General features: G+C 41.3%; 1 protein-coding gene across 1 annotated transcript; it reads left to right on the top strand.

The window, feature by feature from the left end:
* Positions 1-1,084: 1,084 nt before the first annotated feature.
* map3k8 (mitogen-activated protein kinase kinase kinase 8) lies at positions 1,085-9,326 on the top strand. Its single transcript, XM_080020542.1, has 8 exons — positions 1,085-1,121; positions 2,241-2,657; positions 2,783-2,953; positions 3,679-3,940; positions 4,839-4,945; positions 6,091-6,243; positions 8,011-8,254; positions 8,347-9,326. The coding sequence occupies exons 2-8, from the start codon at positions 2,268-2,270 to the stop codon at positions 8,469-8,471; spliced, it is 1,452 nt and encodes a 483-aa protein (XP_079876668.1). The 5' UTR covers positions 1,085-1,121; positions 2,241-2,267; the 3' UTR covers positions 8,472-9,326.
* Positions 9,327-13,057: the final 3,731 nt, after the last annotated feature.

Raw genomic sequence — 13,057 nt, 5'->3', positions numbered from 1 at the left:
TTCCCCGTTTATTATTATTATTATTATTATTATTATTATTATTATTATTATTATTATTATTATCATTATTATATTTTTATTTATTTTTATTTTTTTATCATTATTTTAACGGGCTCTCGGTCTGGGCCAGGGCCGAGGCAGTTTCTTTCTACTCCGGGACGCTTGACAAATACACAACCTGTTTACGTCTGTCCACATATTGACCTCAGAAGACAACCCAGTCGACATTTACAGCTTGTAAACGACGATAAAAAATATACCAAATTACTCTAGTACAGCACTCAAAGTAAAATGTGTATTTGCGGGGCGGGGGGAGGGGTTGTCCAGGGCACAATTCACACTAATTTTGATTGTTTATTTTCCCGACAGACTTTCTCATTTTTAAGAGGAAAAATAAAAGAAAATGAAATGGAAAACGAAACCGAAGAACACCATTCGCGAGGGTGCGTGTGCGTGTGCGTGTGCGTGCGTGCGTGTGTGCGTGTGTGACATGACATCATGATGCGTTCCATGGATTTTAGAACTCGGAAAATCCGCGGCCCCGCATCGTCGAGTGCGCAGGAGCGGCCACTATTGGTCGACATTTCGGCGCAGATCTGCGGGCTGAGAGCTCAGAGCTGCGCCCGAGTTCACCGAGATAACAGACCTGGTGCGACGGCAACGCCGCGGCACACACCGCTCGGGGTGGAAAAAACAACAACAACAACAACCCCATTATAGTTGCAGTGTCGTTTTCCTTTATTCAAAACACGCCCAACTTCCTGCCGAACGACTCAGTGTTTTTTAATTTTATTTTTTTATTTTTATTATTTAACACGGGGGTGCGTTTCCCAAGCTTGCCAAACCAACACGGAGTCAATAATGGGCCTGGACGTTTTCCCGAGCAGAGGGGATGGAACGCGTAACAGCTCGGTAGGGGGGCGGGGTGGGGGCCGCCGTGCCGGAATGGCCAACTTCCGACCTGCAGAGGAACGCGGCATGGGACATGTGATTTGCGGAACTTCAGTGTTTACTACCTGGTGGGCGTCGCTCGGCGCTGTCGTCACTCGTTCCCCTGTTCTCCGTCACACAAGCTGCACAGGCATGGAGAGCAGCGGCACGGACCCCCGACAGCGATAAAGGTAGGACTTCATTTCATCATTCGAGAAGGCAATAATAAAAATAATTATAATAATAACCGGCTTTATTTGTATAGCACATATCATACGCAATGTGGCTAAAAGTGCTTTCTATTAATACAAGGCAATCAACAGTAGTTGTGGTAATAATAGCAGTAAAAGTAAAACAGAAAATTGCTATATTTTTGCCGATATGTTTTTTTTGTTTATACGTTTTCTTTTCTTGCGTGTATACATGTTTTTTTTTTTTCTGATTTTGATTCACGATTCAAGATTCAAGAGGTTTATTCGTCACATACGTACACATACTTTCATACATATATGCAGTGAAATGTAATGCAACGCACCCGGTGATAACACACCATATGTCCTCGGAAAAATTCTTTCTACTGGACCAACTAACTGATTCCGAAAACGTAATACAGCAAGTCGAATACTTATAGAATAAAATAAAAATATATATAATCAAATCAAATAAAATAAAAATATTTGTCTTACTACTTTGTTTTGCACATCTTTCGGTGTTGATAAAACTTGAGTCTTGAAGTGTGATAATGTTATTATTATTATTATTATTATTATTATAATTATTAATAATAATAATAATAATAATAATAATAATAATAATAATAAAAACAGCAAGCATGCAGATAATCTATGTTCTAAATGGGATGATACCTAGAATCCACCAGACAGCCTGTGCAGCAACTTACTTAGTAAAGAACCGATTTTATGCTAATTCATAATGCCCTCTCCTCAAATCCCTCAAATACCGATAATATAAAATGATTGGAAATTTTTATTTCTATTTTATGTAATTTTTTTCCCCAAGTTAATGAGCACAAACATTAGTTTTGTATTCTAAAACTGAGCAGGAATGTGTTTGACAATAAGCTTCCCTGGGGGCTTCCCAGATTGCTGTGAAAATCCCTTCATTTGGTTTGGAAAACCATCGCTCTAGGCTCCTCCCCTCCCCTCTCTTCAGCCTGCTTTACTGCTCATACTTCAGTTTCAAAGTGCATCCCTCTCTGATCAAACTGCTAAGGATAAGATGGGTTGTTGTCTTTTTACCAGGAAAATACTTATCGTGTGAACTAAGCCGAATAAAATGTTCCCTTGTAGGGCTCAGGGCGCAAGATAAGAATCAACATGGAGTACAAATATGACAACGGAATAGAACTACTGCTCGCTCACATGAACATTGAGGACATCATTGATGCCGTGGAGACGCTCTATCACATCGACGACAAGGTGGAAGGAAGGGTGGAGCAAGAGGATTGCTTTACGTTTGAACAACAGCATCTGTCTCAGGACGAGATGGACGATACCGAGGAGGCAGGGGAGTCACAGATTCAGCACAGGGGCCACGAGGAGGAGGAGGAGGAGGAGGATGGCGGCGGCGGCGGCGAAGGTGATGGGCTCGGCGGTGTCAAGTACGGGAAGGTGTCGGACCTCCTGTCCTTTGTCAACCTCATCTCTGACATGCAGCTGGCGGGTCTGCAGCACCCGCCGGAGGAGATGGGAGTCCTGCTGAATAAGGTGAGATCGCACTATCGAAGCATTCCTGTCTCTCTGTTTTGATGTTTGCTTTCTTCCAAAAGAGGGGCCTCAATATTGGTTTGATCTGACATTTTCTGTTTGCTCGCTCCCTGTGTGGTTTGCAGAAACACATGGCCGCCAGGAACGGTCGCTATCAGGTCAACAGGGATGTGGTCCTATTTCCGTGGAAACTGACCTACAAGAATCAAGCCACTGGCCTTGTGCCTAAGGGCTCGTTCGGGAAAGTCCATCTGGCACAGGACACTAAAACCAGGAAGAGAATGGCGTGCAAACTGGTGAGTCCTGCCGAGCAATGTCTGGAATGCAGCCTGAGTGGAGTTCTCGAAACTCTAGGTTTAGATGCCAAGAACATTATTTACAATGTGTGACGCCGCCGTGTTCCAAAGGAGTGGTAACTTTTTTTTTTACTTGACTGGCTAGGTCACTGATCTTGTGTTACAAGAGAGAAGTTTCTTGCACAAAAAAAAAAAAAGAAAAAATTCCTAAAACCTTAGTAAACAACAACTCCCTCTCTGTTATTTGACGAAAAAGACATTTCGAGCGTCGGCAAAATGAAAGCACTTCGGCCAAATGACTGAACGGAAACTGAACAGAAACTCCCCACCCCAGCTGCTCTCGGCATGGCTGAGGGGAAGAGTAATGATGTTTCTAATAACTCATCGCGAGCGACCGGGTTGGGATTCCTGCGTTCAATACGTTCGCACACAATATAATATGTTTATTCATGCACAATCGAGTCACTCCCCAGAAGACTCTCCGCTTGTACAGTGTTGTATCGTAAATATAATTTGTGTTCCCTTTTCAGCTTAACAATGGAGGGTTATATCTGTCTATTGTCAGGAAATGGGTGCAAGCGGTTTCCTTGACTTTATTTTCTATGGTTAAGCAGCTTGTTATCCAGCCCAGAACGGGCCCCCCAGCTACGATTTTTGTTCTCTACAACCCCCATTGCGCCCCTCAGACGCCCCCCATTTTAAAAATCTACGTCGCGACACCACAGATCCCCATGGAGAACTTTAAGGCGGCCGACGTGGAGATCCAGGCCAAGTTCGGCCACGAGAACATCGCCGAGCTGTACGGCGCGCTGCTCTGGGACCGGAGCATCCACCTGTTCATGGAGGCGGGCGAAGGCGGCTCGGTGCTGGAGAAGCTGGACAGCTGCGGGCCCATGAGGGAGTTCGAGATCATCTGGGTGACCAAGCAGGTCCTCCGGGGCCTGGAGTACCTCCACTCCCGGAGCGTCATCCACCACGACATCAAACGTAAGCGCGCAAAGAAAAACAAAAACGCTTCCTGTCACGGACCGGCGGTGGTTCCACCTCGCCTGCGGTCGAGGTCACTGGAAATCTGCCGGGTGCTGATTTACGGCTCGGGAAATACGATGATCACGATGCTGATCCGTTTTTACTTCAGAAGGTTGTTCTTGAAGCGAAACCTCAAACCAAAAGTGGCACATTAGAAGCAGGCAGTCGAACCCAGGTCACTTTATCGCGACGGTACGTGCCATGAGTATGAGGTGGAGGTGTGAGGAGGTTGTAGTGAGGTCACACAGACACAGTCGAGCATTGATTTACGCACATTGCCGGTACACAGAAAATGAATCAGATTGAGCTACTCTTACAACCAAGGTTCGATGCCGCCTGTTCTCAGCCGATTGGCGTGCGGCGCCTGCGTTCAAAGCATTCCTAGAGCTGCCTGTCAGTGAACCATGACCTTAAACGCTCTGTGTCTGGAATTTCCAGCTTTTTTTTTTTGCAAACTCCCTCCATTGGAAAAAAGGGTTGAATGCAGGGTGCTCAGCTATGAGTGACTTATGACAGTTGTCGGCTTCTTACATGTAATTCGGCTTTCTGCCATGCTGCTGTGGTCTGCAGAGCTTCCTGTTGAGTCTAAATGGACCTTTATTTTTAGATGGTTTTTTTTAACTCTGGCTGAAGTCACAAAGCAGAAGAGTCAAAGGACTGCTTCCAAATAATCTAAAAATAATCTTTCAAAATCCTCGCTCACCTGGACACCGCATACACTACTGTAGTTTGATTGTCTCAGCATTGCTTCAAACACTTTCCTTTGTCCAGACCACTGCAAGTACAACCTTAGTATATTTTTTGGATCCCTACAACATACCTGCATGTTAAATCCATTTTTTTTCTTTTCCCATAGCGAGCAACATTGTTCTGATGTCGGACAAAGCCGTGCTGGTGGACTTTGGCCTGACGGTGCAGATGACGGAGGAGACGTACACTCCCAGAGACCTGAGAGGAACAGAGGTGAGCCTCCAAAGATTTTGTATGATGGCTTTGATCAGGGCTGCAGAATGAGCCCTTTCCGTTCCTTTGAAGGTATGGTAAACCAGTATTACAAATGTTAGCAGAAGAAATGTCACGAAAATGTCAAGGAGACTTCACCTTTCATTTTCAGACTGGTCAGACTTGATTTGACTGAAAAATAAATAATAATTCAAAATACTAATAACTTAAAATAGTAATGATAATGATGATAATAATGATAATAATAACAACAATAATAATAAATAAAATAATTATAATAATGATAGTGATAATGATAATAATAATAATAATAATAATAATAATAATAATAATAATAATAATAATAATAATACAAAAATAAAACGCATTTCTAAACCTTTCAAGGGGAAATAGTTTATTTCCACTCATGGACTCTTTCTGGCGTCCATTCAAAACCGAATTGTGTGTTTAAATGTTACATTTAAATCGATTTGATAACAGCAGCTGTTTACCTTTGACTCAGGTTGTCAAATGCCACAGGGGATTTCAACAGCTTTCTTGGTCTGGAGTCTTGTTTTGTGTCGTCAAACAAGTTTAAGAATAACCTAGAAGCCTTTGTGTACACCTACATGCATAAGTCATACGTATGGAATTTTAGACGACATTGTAACCCCACCTGTAAAAAAAATAATGATATTATCGGGGATGCAAGGTTCTTTGACAATTTGCAGCTTTCTCACAAACTGCACCTACCGGGCTCCTTGTGGCTTTGGCTGCTGGAAAGTCCCAGGATAGAGGCTCAGCAGTCATAATAAGGGCAGAAAGAGCTTCAAATAGACGTTGAGTCCACTGAGCTGGACTTTTCAGGCTGACATTGACGCCGGGGAGCGGGCAGGAATTTCCAGTGGGCCGAGAAACAGATAACGCGTGTTTACCCTTTTCACACTTCACGTTGCACTTTTGCCCTTGCCTTTGGCATTTTACCTCAAAAGAAACATATCACTGGCTCCTCTTTTATCACGTTTCTCCTTTCTTTTTATTTTTTTTTTAACCATGAACAAATTTGCTTGAGACAAACCGTTGAACTTAATCCCGCGTGTCTGCAGCTCCGAATGATTCTCGATCGCTTACTTGAAAAATAAAAGCGTGCCGTCCTCAACCCCCAGATGTACATGAGTCCAGAGGTGGTCCTGTGTCGTGGCCACGACACCAAGACGGACATCTACAGCCTGGGCACCACCATCATCCACATGCAGACCGGGAGTCCCCCCTGGGTCAGGAGATACCCACGCACCGCCTACCCCTCCTACCTTTACATAGTGAGTATACCACCAGCACCGACGGCACTTAAATGGTTAATCGACAAAACAAGGGTGTAAGCAAAAGCGGTCCTTTAATACGATACTTTTTTTCTTTTGCAAGTAGCCTTGTAATAAGCAGGATAATTTGCAGGGAGCCGGTCGTCATCGCAAAATAACCCCTGGTAATCAGGACCCCGAGGCAATATGGAGGGGAGTCTCGTATCACTCGGAAGGGGGTTATTTTATGATGATGACCCCCCTTACTGCACATTATCCTTCACATTGTGTAAAAAAAACTGTTTCCACCACAGCAAGTCTTCCTCAGGTTGAAAATGAGGACATCCCTCTCAGGTCGGATTGGATTTTAAAAAAAAAATTATATTTTGAGTCGTGCCGACACCAGTGCGGCTGTTATCCTGGAAAGATCAGTTGCTCACGCAGCACGCCCTCGCCTCGCGCATTCCAGCGCTCGCCTTTTTGCGTCATTTCCATGACCTGTCTGAGCGGTATTTCACTGAGCTCCCCGCAGATCGTTGCGATATGATACACGCGGAGGCTCCGTCCGACCGCGCCGGCGGCTTAGGCTCTTTGTTCCTCATTTCGTCACCCGGGTCACGACTTCCGCTTTGTGTTCGTTCTCAAGGAGGTTTTCCGTGACGCGGGGCTCTCGGCACTGCCGCGGCCGGAGTTTCTGTTTCTGAAAGTCTTATCTGCTCTTCTCGTTAGGGATTTGTAGAGGTACTCACTTCCCCGTGAAACTGAGTTTGTGGGGCCAGGGGGGAGTGATATTATACCTCCGCCCGCTGCGCTGGGCCACGTTCCTGTTTTGCACCACACTTTAAATGTGCTCTTCGCTACATCCAATATCTCATAACATTTAGTTTGTTCAGTTCTTGTTGAGGGTACTCCGCTTAGATTTTTGCAGAGATAACATATAACCTTTGTCATTCGACAAAGGGAATAGGACACCTGACATGCGTGGGCTGTTTGGGGAACATGACAGAGTTTCAAGTGCTTTTAAGATAACAACCTTTGAGAGTCACAGTACACCGTTGCATTATCACACGTGAGGCATCACGTGCACAGCTTTATGAAAAAAAAAACAAGGAAAAAAAAACCAAACAGCCTTATTTTACATATTCTTATATATTTTACTAATATTTTTCTTATTGTTTTACATTTATGTTTCATGTATGCACCGAACACAAAGACAAATTCTTTGTTCGTGTAAACTTACTTTTCTGATTCTGATTCTGATTCTGACGTGCAGCCCGCTGGTCATCATCGAAAAAGATGCATATTATCCCACTTTATTACACGGCTACTTCCTGAATTTAAAAAAAAAAAAAATCCATTGAAACAGAATATTGATTAGAAAGGATTTTATAACTAGCGCGCTTGGTTTAATTGCTTATTCATTTTCTTTTCTTTTTTTAAATGTCCATATTGTGAATTGTGTCTATATCCCCTTACTCTGTATTTCATGTTCCCCACTCAGCTGCCCATTTAATAAAAAAAAAATGTTAATGAAGTTCCATTTTATCTGATCTCAAGAATTTCCATAAGAAAAATATTCCACAAAAAACAAACCATTATGAATGTGAAACTGGAAAATATCCACATTCATGTAGTTTCCATTGTAGTTTCTACTGTATGTTACATCACAAAACATCACAGGTCACGATTCAGAAATAACTGACCGCTGAGTCCCGTTATCGACCAATCAGAATCCAGCGTTCCACGGAGCCTGACACAGGGATACTGATTTTCCTCCCCTCCGACCAGATCCACAAGCAGGCCCCGCCCCTGGAGGACATAGCGGAGGACTGCAGCCCGGCCATGCGCTCCTTCCTGGGCCGGGCCCTGGAGCGCAACCCGGCCCTGCGCGGCTCGGCCCGCGAGCTGCTGCGGGACGAGGCCCTCAACCCCCCCAGGGAGGAGCAGCCGCGCTGCTGGAGCCTGGACTCTGCCATGGAGGAGGTCCAGCACTTCCTGCTGCGCCAGGGCCAGCAGCCCGACACCACCCAGGGTGAGCAGCCCCCGAGAGAAAGACGAGAAATGCGGCGTTTCGGGCAGGCGGTCAGCCGTCCAGTGTGTTGATATTCGTTCTCCCCGTTGCAGAGTCTTCCCTGTACTCCCAAGACTCGGGCCACACAAGGAGGAACGGCTCCCTCTACATAGATCTGGGAGCCATGGCCGACTACAATAAGGTTGTGAGAGGACCCCCCGCCTCAGAGTACGGCTAAGAACCGCCGGACAACAGCAACCGGACTCATCCGGGCGAGGGTCTAGACAAAGAACGTCGCCAAGCCCAAGTCCCGTACGAAAAACTGTCCCTCGCAGTACGCAGGGATTCAAGTCCACCGCTGGAGGGTGGAGGCGAAGGTGTGGGGCTGCAGGGCTGTGAGTATTTGGAAGACTCAGAGTCACGAGAAGACTAGATTTAGCCGGACCCTCGCCCCGACAGCGACAATGACGAAGTGATTTTAATATATGTGAGCCGGAAAAGCCGGCACCAGGTTCTCAGAATGGGCTTCTCGGAATTTATAAAGCTAAAGCATCATAAATCGGAATCAGTTGCATTTCTACGTCAATGCATTTATCTTGCCGACGAAGGGTCCGTTCACAAAAGTGGTCGGAGGAGTCAGCTTACTATTTCTTTTAAATAAACCTATCGAACGTCCAACCAATCCCAATGAATCCACTGCAGGACAGCGGCTGAAGTATATAACTTTACATACAAGGAAAGACTAGATATAATCTGTACAGGTTTATTTATTTTTTTACCTTTAAGAACTCTTGCACTGTTTTAACAATGATCTGGAGTTGTGCTTACACTTGTGCGTTACAAATATATATATCTTTATAGACTTTGTGTTAATTCCTGTGGAATAGTGATAACAGTGTGTCCCCTGGTATTTGCTATGCAAATTGACCTTCTATGGTTTTATTATTACTTTTGAATGTATTCATTTTGCTTTCATCTTTTAAGATGCAACTGAAGATGCAGCTTTTATTATGTACTGCACACAAAGGGGCTCCTGGCTGATCCGCCCCAAAAATGGATCTAAAATTCAATAAAATGGAAGCTCTGTACTGGCTGTACTTGTTTGCTTGGTAATATTATATTATATGATGTCATTTAGAGGATGCTTTTAGGAGATTTATTTTTTTTATTTTTGTATTTTGTCTTTTTTCAGGGGTTTAATATTCAGTAAACTCAGAAAGTCAGATCAATTTGTACTTAAGTTTTTTTTCCCTGACCTTAGTCGTGGATAAGTAGGAGGGGAGAAGACAAAAACTTGTGACTTTAGGACGGCAGGCGAAACCTGCGCATGCATTTCCTTCCCTTTTAGTAACCTCTCTCTCTCTCTCTCTCTCTCTCTCTCTCTCTCTCTCTCCAAAGCAGAAACATTTCAAAAGTTATGGAACTATTAGTTTAAAGTGAATAATAATGAAACAAAAAAAATCACAGGAACAATTCTGTGTGGTTCATCTTTTCAGCATTTCCATCTTTTCTAGTTTTAAATCCCATAAAATATTCTCAGGAGCCCCCCATAACTCATTATCTTTCCCTGATGAACGCTGCAGAACATACATACATGTAAATGTAATTTGATTATATTAGGCATACTTGAATGTGATATAAGTTATGCACAAAGGTTTGAAATACAAAATTGTATTAATCCAGCCCAGCTTCACTATTTGGGAGAGTTATTATTATAGAGGTTATTTATAGATAATTATTATTGTTTTTTAATCTGCAGCGCGCCTTGTGGCAAATGTGCAGCCACATATTTGGCTCAGGCGGCAGTTGTTGTATACTGTACATACAGTGGTGTTTAGCAGCTCAATAACAGGAATCCATCAAACACTTGAAACCACAAAGCCACGTTTTATGAATCACTGTCTTTCTCTCAAAGGTATGAGTTCACAAAATTAAATGGTTTTAACAATGATCTGGAGTTGTGCCAAGACTTGTGCGTTAAAAAATATATATCTTTATAGACTTTGTGTTAATTCCTGTGGAATAGTGATAACAGTGTATCCCGTGGTATTTGCTATGCAAATTGACCTTCTATGGTTTTATTATTTCTTTTGAATTCATTCATTTTGCTTTCATCTTTTAAGATGCAACTGAAGATGCAGCTTTTATTATGTACTGCACACAAAGGGGCTCCTGGCTGATCCGCCCCAAATGGAAGATCTGTACTGGTTGTATTTGTTTGCGTGGTAATATTATATTATATGACGTAATTTAGAGGATGCTTTTAGGAGATGTATTTTTGTATTATAATTCAGTAAATTCAGAAAGTCAGATAAATATCTACTTCCGTTTTTTTTTTTCCTGACCTTCGTAGTGGATAAGTAGGAGGGAAAAGACAAAAACTTGTGACTTTAGGACGAAACCTGCGCGTGCATTTCCTTCCTTTTTAGTAACCTCTCTCTCTCTCTCTCTCTCTCTCGTTCTCTCTCCAAAGCAGAACCATATCAAAACATATGGAACTGTGAGTTTAAAGTGGATAATAAAAAAATATATATATATCACCTTCCACTTGAAATACTGTATATCCTATATATAACAGCTGTGACTCTAAGCCTCACAACAACACAGGTATTAAATCCAGTTCCTTTATCCTGTTGCTTTGTATTTGAGGGAGCAATTCTGTGTGGTTCATCTTTTCAGCATTTCCCTCTTTTATAGTCCAGTATATCCAGTTTTAAATCCCATAAAATATTCTCAGGAACCCCCCATAACTCATATCTTTCCTTGATGAACGCCGCAGAACATACATACATGTAAATGTAATTTCATCATATTAGGCATACTTGAATGTGATATAAATTGTGCATAAAGGTTTGAAACAGCCCAGTTTCCTTATTTGGGAGAGTTATTATTATAGAGATTATTTATAGATTATTATCATTATTGTTTTTTAATCTGCAGCGTGCCCTTGTGGCACATGTGTGTATTGCAACTACATATTTGGCTCGTGGAAGCCAAAGTTGTTGTATACTGTACATACAGTGATGTTCAGCAGCTCAATAACAGGAATCCATCAAACAAACAAAAACAAACACGTTTTAAGAATCACTGTCTTTCTCCCAAAGGTATGCGTTCAACAAAATAAAACGAGATGTTTAGTTATTTAGATTTTTTTTTCAAATTCTAGGATGATATATATAGTTTATCATTGGGTTTATTGTACGTTACCGAATTCTTTTTTTATGTCTCTGATTCATTGTTAGGTTTATTTCATTAGTTATTGTATATGACCACATTTCTCATTTGTTTTTTAGATAATTTTTATTGACATTTTTTATTATCTTTCTATATTGGTTTAGTGTATATTGTTGTATTTCTATTATTATTGTTGTTGTTGTTGATATTTATTATTATTATTATTATTATTATTATTATTATTATTGTTAATATTATCTAAACAGAAATGTTTGAAGGGAAAATGTCATATATATTTTTTTGACATAATAATTTAAGTGTACCTGTTTGAGCAACTTTACTGTACAGTACAATACATAACAGACACTTTATTTAGTAAACATTCCCACTGATGAACAGCAGGTTTGTTTGGTTATGTTGTGTGTTTTTTCCTCTCTTTGTATCCGCACCCGGCTGGGGAGTGTATACATCTTCAGAGAAAAGTGATGTCTTTAATTATTCAGGGGCCCTAACAGAAGGCCGTAAGCGGCCACGAGGCCCAAACCCCCCCCAACGTAGTGACGGCGGTGAATTATGGATGAGACGCAGGCACCTGGGACAGCCACGGTAACAACCTGGAAGGCCGTCTCTCAAACATGACGATGAAGGCGCGCACACACACACAAGCACGCACACACACACACACACACACACGCACACGCACACGTCTGTATTTATGCTCTACTTTGCTGCTTGACAATGGATCTATCATCCAGCTAAGTGACCTGCTGACTGGAATGGGCACCAAAGGTGGGGAAAGGAAGTCGGGGAACCATAATGAGTTCATGGTCATTAATGAAAAGGTTTAAAAAAAAAATGTCACAGTACTTTATTACTTCCAAAATGTTTCAATTTTTTTTTTTCAGAAATGGCCTGTTAAGTTTGTTTGTCCATTTTCTCATTTATTCTGTTTTTCTAGTTCTCATGCATCATGCATCTACAAGAGCTATTCTTTATTCTCTGTCCGATTTTATTTTGGTGCTATTTGGATAGATAGATAGATGGTTGATAGCATCTCACATCCAAAACAAATGGCAATAATAATAAAGTAATAGAATTTAAAAAAAATGGCAATATGGAATAAACTTTAAAAATCACAAAAGAAAAACAGAAAAAGATCTGGCAATATACAGTACAATCAAGTACAAACCTGAAAATGAATAATACAAATAAATAAGAATAAAAATAAAGAATAAAAATAGGGAGGAAAGTCAACAAGAAAAGTAGGCAATATACAATACACTTAAAAAAGAATTATATAAACAATAAACCCCTCTATCAAAAATTCACATTCTGACGGAAAATAGTTAATAGTGCACATTTGCATACATATATCAATATGTTAACGTGTGCAAGTGTAGTTTTTGTGTATTGTCTATGTGTGGTTTGAGGTAATGGCGAAGTTCCAGCCTGCCAGCCTTATATATATATATATATATATATATATATATATATATATATATATATATATATATATATATATATATATATATATATATATATATACACATACACACACACACACACACATACAAACTTTTTACTTTTTTAAACTTTTTTACTTTTTATGACACTTCTTGTCTATTTACACTACAATGCATCAACTCTTAC

This window comes from Zeus faber, assembly GCF_960531495.2.
Source record: "Zeus faber genome assembly, chromosome: 19".
NCBI classification, from domain to species: domain Eukaryota; kingdom Metazoa; phylum Chordata; class Actinopteri; order Zeiformes; family Zeidae; genus Zeus; species Zeus faber.
Note: the sequence above shows the minus strand (reverse complement) of the source record. Positions and strands in the feature narration are given on the sequence as shown.

Bases quoted from the DNA above. Each gene is read 5' to 3' on its own strand.
- map3k8 (XM_080020542.1), top strand. From the start codon at position 2,268: ATGGAGTACAAATATGACAACGGAATAGAACTACTGCTCGCTCACATG. The intron at 4,946-6,090 runs GTGAGCCTCCAA...CTCAACCCCCAG, and splicing joins GAGACCTGAGAGGAACAGAG to ATGTACATGAGTCCAGAGGT. The intron at 6,244-8,010 runs GTGAGTATACCA...CCCTCCGACCAG, and splicing joins ACCCCTCCTACCTTTACATA to ATCCACAAGCAGGCCCCGCC.